This window comes from Oenanthe melanoleuca, linkage group LGE22 (genome assembly GCF_029582105.1).
Source record: "Oenanthe melanoleuca isolate GR-GAL-2019-014 linkage group LGE22, OMel1.0, whole genome shotgun sequence".
NCBI classification, from domain to species: Eukaryota; Metazoa; Chordata; class Aves; order Passeriformes; family Muscicapidae; genus Oenanthe; species Oenanthe melanoleuca.
The window spans coordinates 1,550,754-1,561,975 of record NC_079363.1 but is presented as its reverse complement, the minus strand read 5'-3'; the positions used below and the strand labels follow the sequence as shown (position 1 = coordinate 1,561,975).

The window sequence follows — 11,222 nt, the reverse complement described above, 5'->3', positions numbered from 1 at the left end:
TACATATTAATGAAGATCACATTCTCATTTTGACCACGCCCTTAATTTCCATACCAGAAATGGCCACTCCCCCTCAATGACCACCCACCACATTTCCTGTTTGAATCAATGACCACTCCCCTTAATTTCCATAGTAATTAAACCCCATCACCGATCGTGACCACGCCCTCTAATTTTCATAAAAAATGACCACGCCCCTTTTACCATATTAAGACACCTTTTCCGCTTTTAGCCCCGCCCATAACTGGTCATTCCATATATGGTGGTTTTGGCCACGCCCCCGCGCCGCCGCCTTTGCGTCACTTCCGGGGCGGCCCCGGCGGCGCGCGCGCGCAAAGATGGCGACGCCCTATGTGACGGACGAGACCGGTGAGCGCGGGGGGGCCGCGCGGGCTGGGGGCGCTCCGGGAACCCCCCGAGACCCCCCGAGACCCCCCGGGATCCCCCCCAGAGCCGCGCGGGGGCCGCGGGGTCGGGAAGGGCCGAGGGGGCGTGAGGGGGGGGGCGGGACCCCGTGAGGGGATGTGGGGGGGGGGGCTGAGGTTTGTGAGGGGGGTTTTTGGGGAGGGGTCGTGGGGGTCCCCGTGAGGGTTTTGGGGTCTCTTAGTGGGGGGTTTTTGGGATGTCTGAGGGGATTTTGGGGTCGGGAAGGTCCAAAGAGGGGTTGGGATGGGGCGGGACCCCCGTGAGGGGATGGAGGGGGGTCCCTGAGGTTTTTGGGGAGGGGTCGTGGAGCTGCCCGTGAGGGTTTTGGGGTTCCCCTGAGGGTTTTGGGGGTCTTTAAGGGCGGCGCTTTGGGGTCCCTGAAGGGATTTGGGGTCGGGAATGGCCGAAAGGGGGTTGAGGGGGGTCCCTGAGGTTTTTGGGGAGGGGTCTTCGAGGTGCCCGAGGGTTTTGGGGTCTCCGTGTGGGTTTTGGGATTTCTGGGGGGGGTTGGATTTAGCGGGGAGTTCTAAGGTGGTTTTGGGGGGTCCCTGGGAATGTCCCCGGGGGGTCCTGGGGAGGTTTTTGGGGTGTCCCGGGGTCCCCCAGGCATCCGTGGGTGTCCCCTCAGTGTCCCCAGGGTGTCCCCAGGGTGTCCCCATGTCCCTGTGCTCTCTGTGGGGGTGTCCCAGTGTCCCCACAGGTGTCCCCACGGCGTCTCTGTGGTGTCCCCATGCTGTCCCCATGCTGTCCCCATGTCCCCACGGTGTCCTAGGGTGTCCCTAGGCTGTCCCAGGGTGTCCCCCTGGCGTCTATGGGTGTGTCCCCATGTCCCCAGAGTGTCCCCACGGTGTCCATGGCTGTCCTCATGGTGTCCCTGTGGTGTCTGTGGGGCTGTCCCCTTGGTGTCCCTGGATGTCCCCATGTCCCCTGGTGTGTCTGGGGTGTCCCCATGGTGTCCCCATGTCCCCACACTGCCCGTGGGTGTCCCCATGTCCCCACTCTGTCCCCATGGTGTCCATGAGTGTCCCTGTGTCCCCACACTGTCCCCATGGTGTCCGTGGGTGTCCCTGTGTCCCCACACTGTCCCCATGGTGTCCTCACACTGTCCCCATGTCCCCACACTGTCCCTATGGTGTCCCCACGGTGTCCCCATGTCCCCATGGTGTCCCCCGGTGTCCCCACAGTGTCCCCATGTCCCCACGCTGCCCCCACGCTGTCCCCATGTCCCCACGGTGTCCCCCTGCTGTCCCCATGTCCCCACGGTGTCCCCTGGTGTCCCCTGGTGTCCCCACACTGTCCATGGGTGTCCCCATGTCCCCACGGTGTCCCCCTGCTGTCCCCATGTCCCCACGGTGTCCCCTGGTGTCCATGGGTGTCCCTGTGTCCCCACACTGTCCATGGGTGTCCCCCTGGTGTCCCCTGGTGTCTCCATGTCCCCACACTGTCCCCACGGTGTCCCCTGGTGTCCCCACGGTGTCCATGGGTGTCCCCTGGTGTCCCCATGTCCCCACGGTGTCCCCTGGTGTCCCCAGGCCGCTACATCCCGTCCACGCAGCGGCCGGACGGCACCTGGCGGAAGCAGCGCCGGGTCAAGGAGGGCTACGTGCCCCAGGAGGAGGTGCCCGTGTGAGTGGGGGCTGGGGGGATGGGGAGGGGTCCTGGGGGTCCTCAGGGCGTGGGGAGGGGTCAGGTCCCACCCAGACCTTTCTCTGGGTCCTCCCTGCATCCCCCAGACCCCTCAAATCCCTTCCAGGACCCCCCCAGACCCCTCCTGTGTCCCCCTAAACACCCCCAAACCCTTCCAGGACTTTCCCCCAACTCCTCCTGTCCCCTCCAGACACCCCAAAACCCCTCCAGGATTTCCCCAAAACCCCTCCCACCCCCTCTAAACCACCCCAGACCCCTCCAGACACCCCCAAATCCTTCCAGGAGCTCCCCAAAACCCCTCCCATCCCCTCCAAACCCTTCCTGTCCTCTCCAGACACCCCTAAATCCCTCCAGAACATCCCCAAGACCCCTCCTCTCCCTTCTAAACCACCCCCAGACCCTCTCCTGTTGCCCCCAGACCTCTCCAGACACCCCCAAATCCTTCCAGGACCTCCCCAAAACCCCTCCCATCCCCTCCTGACAGGACCTCCCCCAAACCCCTCCCATCCCCTCCAAACCCTTCCAGGACCTCCTCAAACCCCTCCTGTCCCCTCCAGACACCCCACCTCCACGACCCCTCCCCAAAACCTCCCTCACCCCCTTTTTATTGATTGATTTATTTTTATTTTAATTGCCACCCCAGCTACGAGAACAAATACGTGAAATTCTTCCGGAGCAAACCCGAACTTCCCCCAGGGTTAAACCCCGAGCCCAGCCCGTCCCCCTCGAGCCGAGGGACCCCGGGGCGGCCCGAGGGCAGCGACCCCTCCCCAGCTTTATCCAAAACCGCCCGGAGGAACCTGAAACGCAAAGAGAAAAGGAAACAACAGCAGGAAAAAGATCGGGAGAGCGACGGGGGGGACGGACTGAGCGCGGCGCTGGAAAAAATCTCCTTGGGCAAAGGAGGAGGAGGAGGAGACAACGGAGGAGGAGGGACAGGGGGAGAAAAGGGAGGGGAAAAAAGCCTGGAAAACGCGGATTGCAGCGGCAGCACCGAGAGGAGCCGGCGCATCAAGAGCCTGAGGAAGAAGCTGCGGCAGGTGGAGGAGCTGCAGCAGCGCCTGGAGCGCGGGGGGATCCCCCAGCCCACCAAGGAGCAGCTGGAGAAGCTGGGCAGGAGGAAAGCGCTGGAGGAGGAACTCAGGGGCTTGGAGCTGGACTCGTAATCGGGGGGGGAGGGTGATTTTTTTGGGGGGATTTTTTTGGGTTTTTTTAAACTTTTTTTTTTTCATTTATTTTCTGATTTTTTCCGATTTTTTTTTTCCTTTATTTTTCTGATTTATCCCATTTTTCCCCATTTTTTTCTGATTTTTCCCCATTTTTTTCCCCATTTTTCCCTTTTTTTTTCCTTTTTTTTTTCCATTTTGTTTCCTTTTTTCCCCAATTTTTTCCAATTTTTTCCAATTTTTTTCCCATTTTTCCCGATTTTTTTTCATTTTTTTTCCCCATTTATTTCTTTAATTTTGTTGTTATTTTATTTGTGGTTTTTATTTTATTAATTTCTTGGTTTATTTTCTTTTATTTTGTTGATTTATTGGTTTATTTTCTTTTATTTGGTTGATTTACTGGTTTATTTTACTTTATCCATTCTTTGGTATCTTCTTCTTTTCTTTATTTTTTTACTTGATTTCTGTGTTATTTAATTTTAATTTAAATTTTTTTTTGTTATTTTAATTTCTTTTTTTGCTTCTTTCATTTTAATTTCTTTTCTGTTTATTTTATTTTATTGGCTTTTTGGTTATTTTATTTTTTATTTTAATGATCTTTGAGTTATTTTAATTTCTTTCTGTTTCTCCTTTATTGTATTGATTTTTTATGTTGTTTTTTTTCTCTTATTCTTTCATTTTACTTTACTGATTTCTTTTTGGGATTTTTATTGGGGTTTTCTTGATTTTGTTTTTTTTGTTTTGAGGGGTTTTATTTTCAATTTTTAATTTTTTTTTTTCCTTTTCTCCACTTTTTTTTTTTTTCTTTTTTTGGGTTCAGGTCGCTCCCGGTTTTTAATGGGATTTAAAAAAAGGGGGCAATGAAAAAAAAAACAAACAAAAAAACAAACAAACAAAAAAAAAAACACCAAAAAAACAAAAAGGGGCCGTGCCCCCCAACCCCCCGTGTCCCCCTCCCCCCTCTGTGTTGCAGCCCCCCCACCCCAATTTTTCCCTTTTTTGTCTTTTTTTTTTTTTTTTTCCCTTTTATTTTTAAAAACGGTGCAGGAATAAAAGAGCAGTGACCCAACGCGGGGGTCGGGATTGTTGGGAGACCCCCGGGGGAATTTGGGGGATTTTGGGGGTTCAGGAGATCCCAGGACAGGGGGAGAACCCCCCAGGGAAATTCGGGGGTCCCAGAGGGTTTGAGTGGAGCTTGGGGGGACCAGAACTGGGAGAACTGGGAGCGGGCACTGGGAGCAATGGGAGAAGTGGAAGCACTGGGGGGGGCATTGGGAGGAGGAACTGGGAGAACTGGGAGCACTGGGATGAAACACTGGGAACGGGGTCCCACCAGACTGACGGGACGGCAGCGTTGCCCCTTTAAGAAGCGTTGCCTCTTTAAGGGGCGCGCCCATAACCAATTAATGGGCGTGGCTATGCAAATTTAATGTTAATTACACCCTTAAGGGGCGTGTACATAACCTTTGGGGCGGGGCTATGCGGATTTCAAGTTTGATTGGCATCTCTTAAGGGGCGTGGTCATGACCATTTAGGAACAGGCTCGTGCCGTTAAGGGGCGTGGCCATTGCCTTTTAAGGAATGCGCCGCGCGACGCTCTCGCGTGCTGCCCCACCCCGGAAGTGGGCGTGGCCAGCGCAGCGGCGGGCGGAAAGCGGAAGTGCGGCCGTGAGGGGACCCGGGGGGGGCGGCGGCGCGACCCCCCCCCCCCCCGCCGGTACCGGCGTGGTGAGTCCTTAACATCCCCCCGATATCCCCCGGTACCGGCTGGCGAGTCCTGAATATCCCCCGGTACCGGCTGGCGAGTCCTGAGTATCCCCCGATCCCCCCCGGTACCGGCTAGTGAGTCCCGAACATCCCTCGGTACCGGTGCGGTGAGTCCTGAGTATCCCCCGATCCCCCCCGGTACCGGCTGGCGAGTCCTGAATATCCCCCGGTACCGGTGTGGTGAGTCCTGAATATCCCCCGGTACCGGTGTGGTGAGTCCTGAGTATCCCCCGGTACCGGTGTGGTGAGTCCTTAACACCCCCTTATCCCCTCCGGTACCGGCTGGTGAGTCCTGAATATCCCTCGGTACCGGCTGGTGAATCCCGAACTGTCCCCAAACCTCCCTTCATCGCCCCGGTACCGGCGCGGTGAGTCTCGGACACCCCCGAACACTCCCGGTACCGGCTGGTGAGTCCCGAATCCCTCCGGTACCGGGGTTCCGATAGCCGGTCCGGGCGCCCGGGGGATCCCGGGTCCCGATTTCGGGATTCCCGAGGGTCTATGGGGGGGTTCCGGTTCCACTCCGGGGAGTCCCGGGCTGATTTGGGGGGTCCCGAGGTTCGGTTGGGGGGTCCCGGGCCCATTCCGGGGTCCCGTGCCGGTTCTGGGGTGCTGACCCGCTGTCCCCGCTGTCGCAGGGATGGCCGTGACCTGACCCCGGTGCGATGGAGCAGCCCCGGTACCGGGCCGTGCCCGGGGGCGGCTCCAGCGGTGCCGCCTGGAACGGGACCTGCGGCCACCCCCGCGGTGCCACCAGCGCCACCAGCGCCACCAGCGCCACCACCCCCGGCGCGGCGGGCGGCGGCGGCGACCAGAGCGGCGAGCGCGACCCTCGTGTCCCCAACCCTGGGGATGTCCCCAACCCCCGTGTCCCCATCCCCGGTGTCCCCAACCCTGGGGATGTCCCCAACCCCCGTGTCCCCAACCCCGGTGTCCCCAACCCTGGGGATGTCCCCAACCCCCGTGTCCCCAACCCCGGTGTCCCCAACCCTGGGGATGTCCCCAGCCCCGGTGTCGCCAATCCTGGTGTCCCCAACCCCCGTGTCCCCACCCTTGACGGTGTCACCAACCCCAGGAGTGTCCCCAACCCTGAGGGTGTCTCCATCCCTGGGGGAGTCCCCATCACCGGGACTGTCACCAACTCCGGGAGTGTCCCCAGTCCTTGGAGTGTCCCCAACCCCAGGAATGTCCCCAGCCCTGAGGGTGTCGCCAGCCCCGGGGGTATCCCAAATACCGGGAGTGTCCCCAACCCCGGCGATGGCCCCACCCCTGAGGGTGTCCCCAGCCCCGACACTGTCCCCACCCCCGGGGGTCGCTGCCGCTGCCGGGGTCCCCCCGCCGCTCCCCCGAGCCCCACCCGCGACATCCCGTGCGGCCTCGGCTGCCGCCACCGCGCACCCCCGGAGGGCACCGGCGACACGCGGAGAGCGCGGCGGCGACCGCGACAGCGCCACGAGGAGCCCGACACGGAGCTCGGGGACAGCGGGAGGGGACAGCGAGCGTCCCTGCGGGTGGCCCGCGCGGGGGTCGCGCTGTGCCTGCGGCTGCTCGGCGCTCTGCTGGCGCTGCTCCTCCTCTTCCTCCTCCTCATCCTCGGGGGGCTCCGCTCCTCCCTCCGCGGGGGCTCCGCGGGGCTCCGCCGCTGCCGGGAGCTGCTGGGCGAGTGGCTCCGGCCGCGGGCGAGCTGCTCCGGTGGTGGCGGCGAGCAGGAGGTGACACGTTTGGTGGCCATGGCTCAAGTGGCCGAGGAGGAGCTGGACCCGTTCCGGGTGCTCGGCGTGGAACCCACGGCCAGCGACGCCGAGCTGCGGCGGGCGTACCGGAGGCTGGCGGTGCTGGTGGGTGTTGGGGACACTGCCAGGGGGGGTTGGGGACATTTGGGGACACTGCGGGACCCCTGCGGGCCGTGCCTTGGCAGGTGCACCCCGACAAGAGCCGCGACCCCCGGGCGGAGGCGGCGTTCAAGGTGCTGCGGGCGGGCTGGGAGCGGGTGAGCAGCCCCGAGAGGCGCCGCGAGTACGAGACGTGAGTTTGGGGCGAAAAAAAAAACATTTTTGGGGCTGAATCCCGGGTTTTTGGGGCTGCGGGACCCCTGGTTTTGGGGTGGGAATCCCGGTTTTGGGGTGGGAATTCTCTTTTTTGGGGCGGGCTGGGAGCGGGTGAGCAGCCCCAAGAGGCGCCTGCGAGTATGAGACGTGAGTTTGGGGCGAAAAAAAAAAACGGTTTTGGGGTGAATCCCGGGTTTTGGGGGGTGAATTCTGGTTTTTGGGGTTTGAATCCTGGTTTTTGGAGGGTAAATCCCGTATTTTAGGATGCCAATCCTGGATTTTGGGTTATAATTCCCGTTTTTTGGGTCCCAGGAAGCAACTGGTGCAGAGGGAGCTGGCACGGGCGCTGGGCGTTTTGGGGCTGTAATTCCCATTTTTGTGGGTATAAATCCCATTTTTTGGGGTGCCAATCCCGTATTTTGGCCTGTCATTCCCGTTTCCAGGAAGCAGCTGGCGCAGGGGGAACTGGCGCGGGCGCTGGGCGCATTTTTGGGGCTGTAATTCTGATTTTTGGGGCCATGTATCCCATTTTTTGGGGTGCCAATCCCATATTTTGGGGTGCCAATCCCATATTTTGGTCTGTGATTCCCGTTTCCAGGAAGCAGCTGGCGCAGGGGGAGCTGGCGCAGGCGCTGGGCGCGTTTTTGGGGCTGTCATTCCCATTTTCTGGGTTCTAATTCCCATATTTTGGGGTGCCAATCCCATATTTTGGGGTGCAAACCCCATATTTTGCTCTCTAACCCTGTTTTTAGGAAGCAGCCGGCGCAGGGGGAGCTGGCTCGGGCGCTGGGCGCATTTTTGAGGCTGTAATTCTGATTTTTGGGGCTATGTATCCCATTTTTTGGGGTGCCAATCCCATATTTTGGGGTGCCAATCCCATATTTTGCTCTCTAACCCTGTTTTTAGGAAGCAGCTGGCGCAGGGGGAGCTGGCGCGGGCGCTGGGCGCGTTTTTGGGGCTGTCATTCCCGTTTTCTGGGTTCTAATTCCCATATTTTGGGGTGCCAATCCCAGATTTTGGGGTGCCAATCCCATATTTTGGCCTGTCATTCCCGTTTCCAGGAAGCAGCTGGCGCAGGGGGAGCTGGCGTGGGCGCTGGGCGCGTTTTTGGGGCTGTAATTCTGATTTTTGGGGCCATGTATCCCATTTTTTGGGGCGCCAATCCCATATTTTGGGGTGCCAATCCCATATTTTGCTCCCTAACCCTGTTTTCTCAGGAAGCAGCTGGCGCAGGGGGAGCTGGCGCGGGCGCTGGGCGCGTTCCTGGGCCGGCTGCAGGAGGAGCTCAGGGACGCCATGGACGCCATGGGCTGCACGCGCTGCGGGGGGCGCCACAGGTGGGGACAGGGGGGACACTGGGGACGCCACAGGACAGTGGGGACAGTGGGGGCAGAGGGGACATTGGGGGCAGTGGGGACATCAGGGATAGTGGGGACAACAGGGACCTGGGGACTGTGGAGACAACGGGGACACCACAGGACAGTGGGGACAATGGGGACACAGGGGCAGCACTGGGGGGACATCTTGTCTCTGGGGGGGGGGTCTCACAGTGCTACTGTGTCCTCGGGGGTGACAGAGTGTCCCCATGTCCCCAGAGTCCCTATGTCCCTGGGGGTGTCACAGTGTCCCCAATGTCCCTGCTGTCCCCAATGTCCCCAGTGTCCCCAATGTCCCCAATGTCCCAGTGTCCTCATGTCCCCAGTGTCCCTGTGTCCCTGCTGTCCTCATGTCCCCAGTGTCCCCAATATCCTCGTGTCCCCAATGTCCCCACCTGCTGTCCCCAATGTCCCCAATGTCCCCAATGTCCCCAATGTCCCCATGTCCCCAATGTCCCCATGTCCCGCAGGCGGTTCCCGCTGGACAGGGACCCCCCGCTCTGCCCGGTACTGTGCCGAGTGCGGGGCGTGGCACAGTGTCCCCATGTCCCCAATGTCCCCATGTCCCCAGTGTCCCCAATGTCCCCTGTCCCGCAGGCGGTTCCCGCTGGACAGGGACCCCCGCTCTGCCCGGTACTGTGCCGAGTGCGGGGCGTGGCACAGTGTCCCCATGTCCCCAATGTCCCCAATGTCCCCATGTCCCCATGTCCCGCTGTCCCCAGTGTCCCCATGTCCCCATGTCCCTGCAGGCGGTTCCCGCTGGACAGGGACCCCCGCTCTGCCCGGTACTGTGCCGAGTGCAGGGCGTGGCACAGTGTCCCCATGTCCCCAATGTCCCTGTCCCCAATGTCCCCCATGTCCCCATGTCCCCAATGTCCCCAATGTCCCCAATGTCCCCATGTCCCTCAGGCGGTTCCCGCTGGACAGGGACCCCCGCTCTGCCCGGTACTGTGCCGAGTGCGGGGCGTGGCACGCGGCCGACGAGGGCGACCTGTGGGCAGAGTCCAGCCTGCTCGGCCTCAAGGTCACCTACCTGGCCCGCATGGACGGGCACGTCTACGATGTCACTGGTGAGGGACGGGGGGCACGGGGGCACAGACACACCTGGGGGGGACAGGGGCACAGACACACCTGGGGGGGGACAGGGGCACAGACACACCTGGGGGGGACACAGAGCCCACAGACACACCTGGGGGGGACAGGGGCACAGACACACCTGGGGGGGACGCAGAGCCCACAGAGACACCTGGGGGGGACAGAGCCCACAGACACACCTGGGGGGGACATAGAGCCCACAGACACACCTGGGGGGGACAGAACCCACAGACACACCTGGGGGGGACACAGAGCCCACAGACACACCTGGGGGGGACAGGGGCACAGACACACCTGGGGGGGGACACAGAGACCACAGAGACACCTGGGGGGACACAGAGCCCACAGACACACCTGGGGGGGGACACAGAGCCCACAGAGCCAGGGGTGACACAACCCCAGAGCCAAGGGGTGGCCAGAGCCAGCCCAGGGGGTGACAGATCCCCAGGTGTCCCTGGTGTCACCATGCTGGGGGTCTCTGGTGTCACTATCACCAGGTGTCCCTCCTTGGGTCTCTCTGGTGTCACCATCCCTGGGGTCTCTCTGGTGTCACCGCCACTGGTGGGACACCATCCCTGGGGGGTCCCTGATGTCACCATCCTGCGGGTCCCTGGGCTGTCCCTGGTGTCACTGTGACCAGGTGTTCTTGGTGTCACCATCCCCAGGGTCCCTGGTGTCCCTGTGACTGGGGGTCCCTGGTGTCACCATCCTTGGGTCTCTCTGGTGTCACCACGACTGGGAGGACACCGTGACCATCCCTGGGTGTCCCCAGTGTCCCCGTGACCGAGTGTCCCCTCTCTGTCCCCAGAGTGGGCTGGCTGCCAGCGTGTGGCCATCTCCCCCGACAGCCACCGTGTCCCCTACCACCTGTCCTTCGGCGCCAGGACAGCCACGCCGGCCGGACGGCAGCGGTCAGTGCTGGGGTGACCAGGGGGTGTCTGGGGGTGTCCAAAGTGTGTCCAGGGATGTCCTGGGGGAGTCCAGACGTGTCCTGGGGGTGTCCAAGGACTGGACACCAGTGGTCAGTCCTGGGGAGGGGTGGTCTTGAGTGACCAAGGGGTGTCTGGAGGAGTCCAGAGGGTGTCCAGGGGTGTTCTGGGGGTGTCCAGGGGCTGAACACCAATGGTCAGTCCTTGGGGAGGAGGATCTGAGGGTGCCCAGGTGCATCCAGGTGTGCCCAGGTACATCCAGGGGGTACATCCAGGTGTGCCCAGGTACATCCAGGTGTGCCCAGGTACATCCAGATGTGCTGGGGTACATCCAGGTACATCCAGGTGTGCCCAGGTACATCCAGGTGTGCCCAGGTATCCCAACCCCCCCCTTTTCTCCCCACAGCGCCCCCCCCAAGGGCAGCCCCCCCTCCCCCAGCGAGATCCAGGATTTCCTGGCTCGCGTTTTCCAGGGAAACCCGAGCTCGGGGGAAGCCGGGGGGGCTTTCCCCAGCCCCCCCGGGGCTGCGGGACCCCCCCAGGGACCCCCCCAGGCCCAGGGGGGCGCCCCCAGGGGGGACACCAAGCACAAGAGGAGGAAGAAGGGGCGACGGCCGCTGCCGCGCTGAGGAGACACCCCCACCCCAAAAAAAAAAAAAAAAAAAGGGCTTGGAATAAAAATCTATTTTTCTTTTGTTTTTTGGGTTTTTTAAAGAAATCGAGTGGTGGTTTTTGTGTTTATAAATAAAGAGGGATTGGTTTAATAAA

At 60.7% G+C, this 11,222-nt stretch overlaps 2 protein-coding genes across 2 annotated transcripts; both read left to right on the top strand.

Annotated features, from left to right (window-relative positions):
* Positions 1-313: 313 nt before the first annotated feature.
* On the top strand, positions 314-4,306 carry PYM1 (PYM homolog 1, exon junction complex associated factor). The gene is made up of 3 exons (XM_056515027.1): positions 314-369; positions 1,959-2,052; positions 2,717-4,306. Exons 1-3 carry the CDS (start codon positions 339-341, stop codon positions 3,237-3,239), a joined length of 648 nt encoding a protein of 215 aa, XP_056371002.1. The 5' UTR covers positions 314-338; the 3' UTR covers positions 3,240-4,306.
* Positions 4,307-4,855: 549 nt separating this feature from the next.
* On the top strand, positions 4,856-11,222 carry DNAJC14 (DnaJ heat shock protein family (Hsp40) member C14). Its single transcript, XM_056515043.1, has 8 exons — positions 4,856-4,967; positions 5,645-6,019; positions 6,101-6,844; positions 6,925-7,031; positions 8,272-8,391; positions 9,340-9,500; positions 10,334-10,436; positions 10,861-11,222. Exons 2-8 carry the CDS (start codon positions 5,672-5,674, stop codon positions 11,081-11,083), a joined length of 1,806 nt encoding a protein of 601 aa, XP_056371018.1. The 5' UTR covers positions 4,856-4,967; positions 5,645-5,671; the 3' UTR covers positions 11,084-11,222.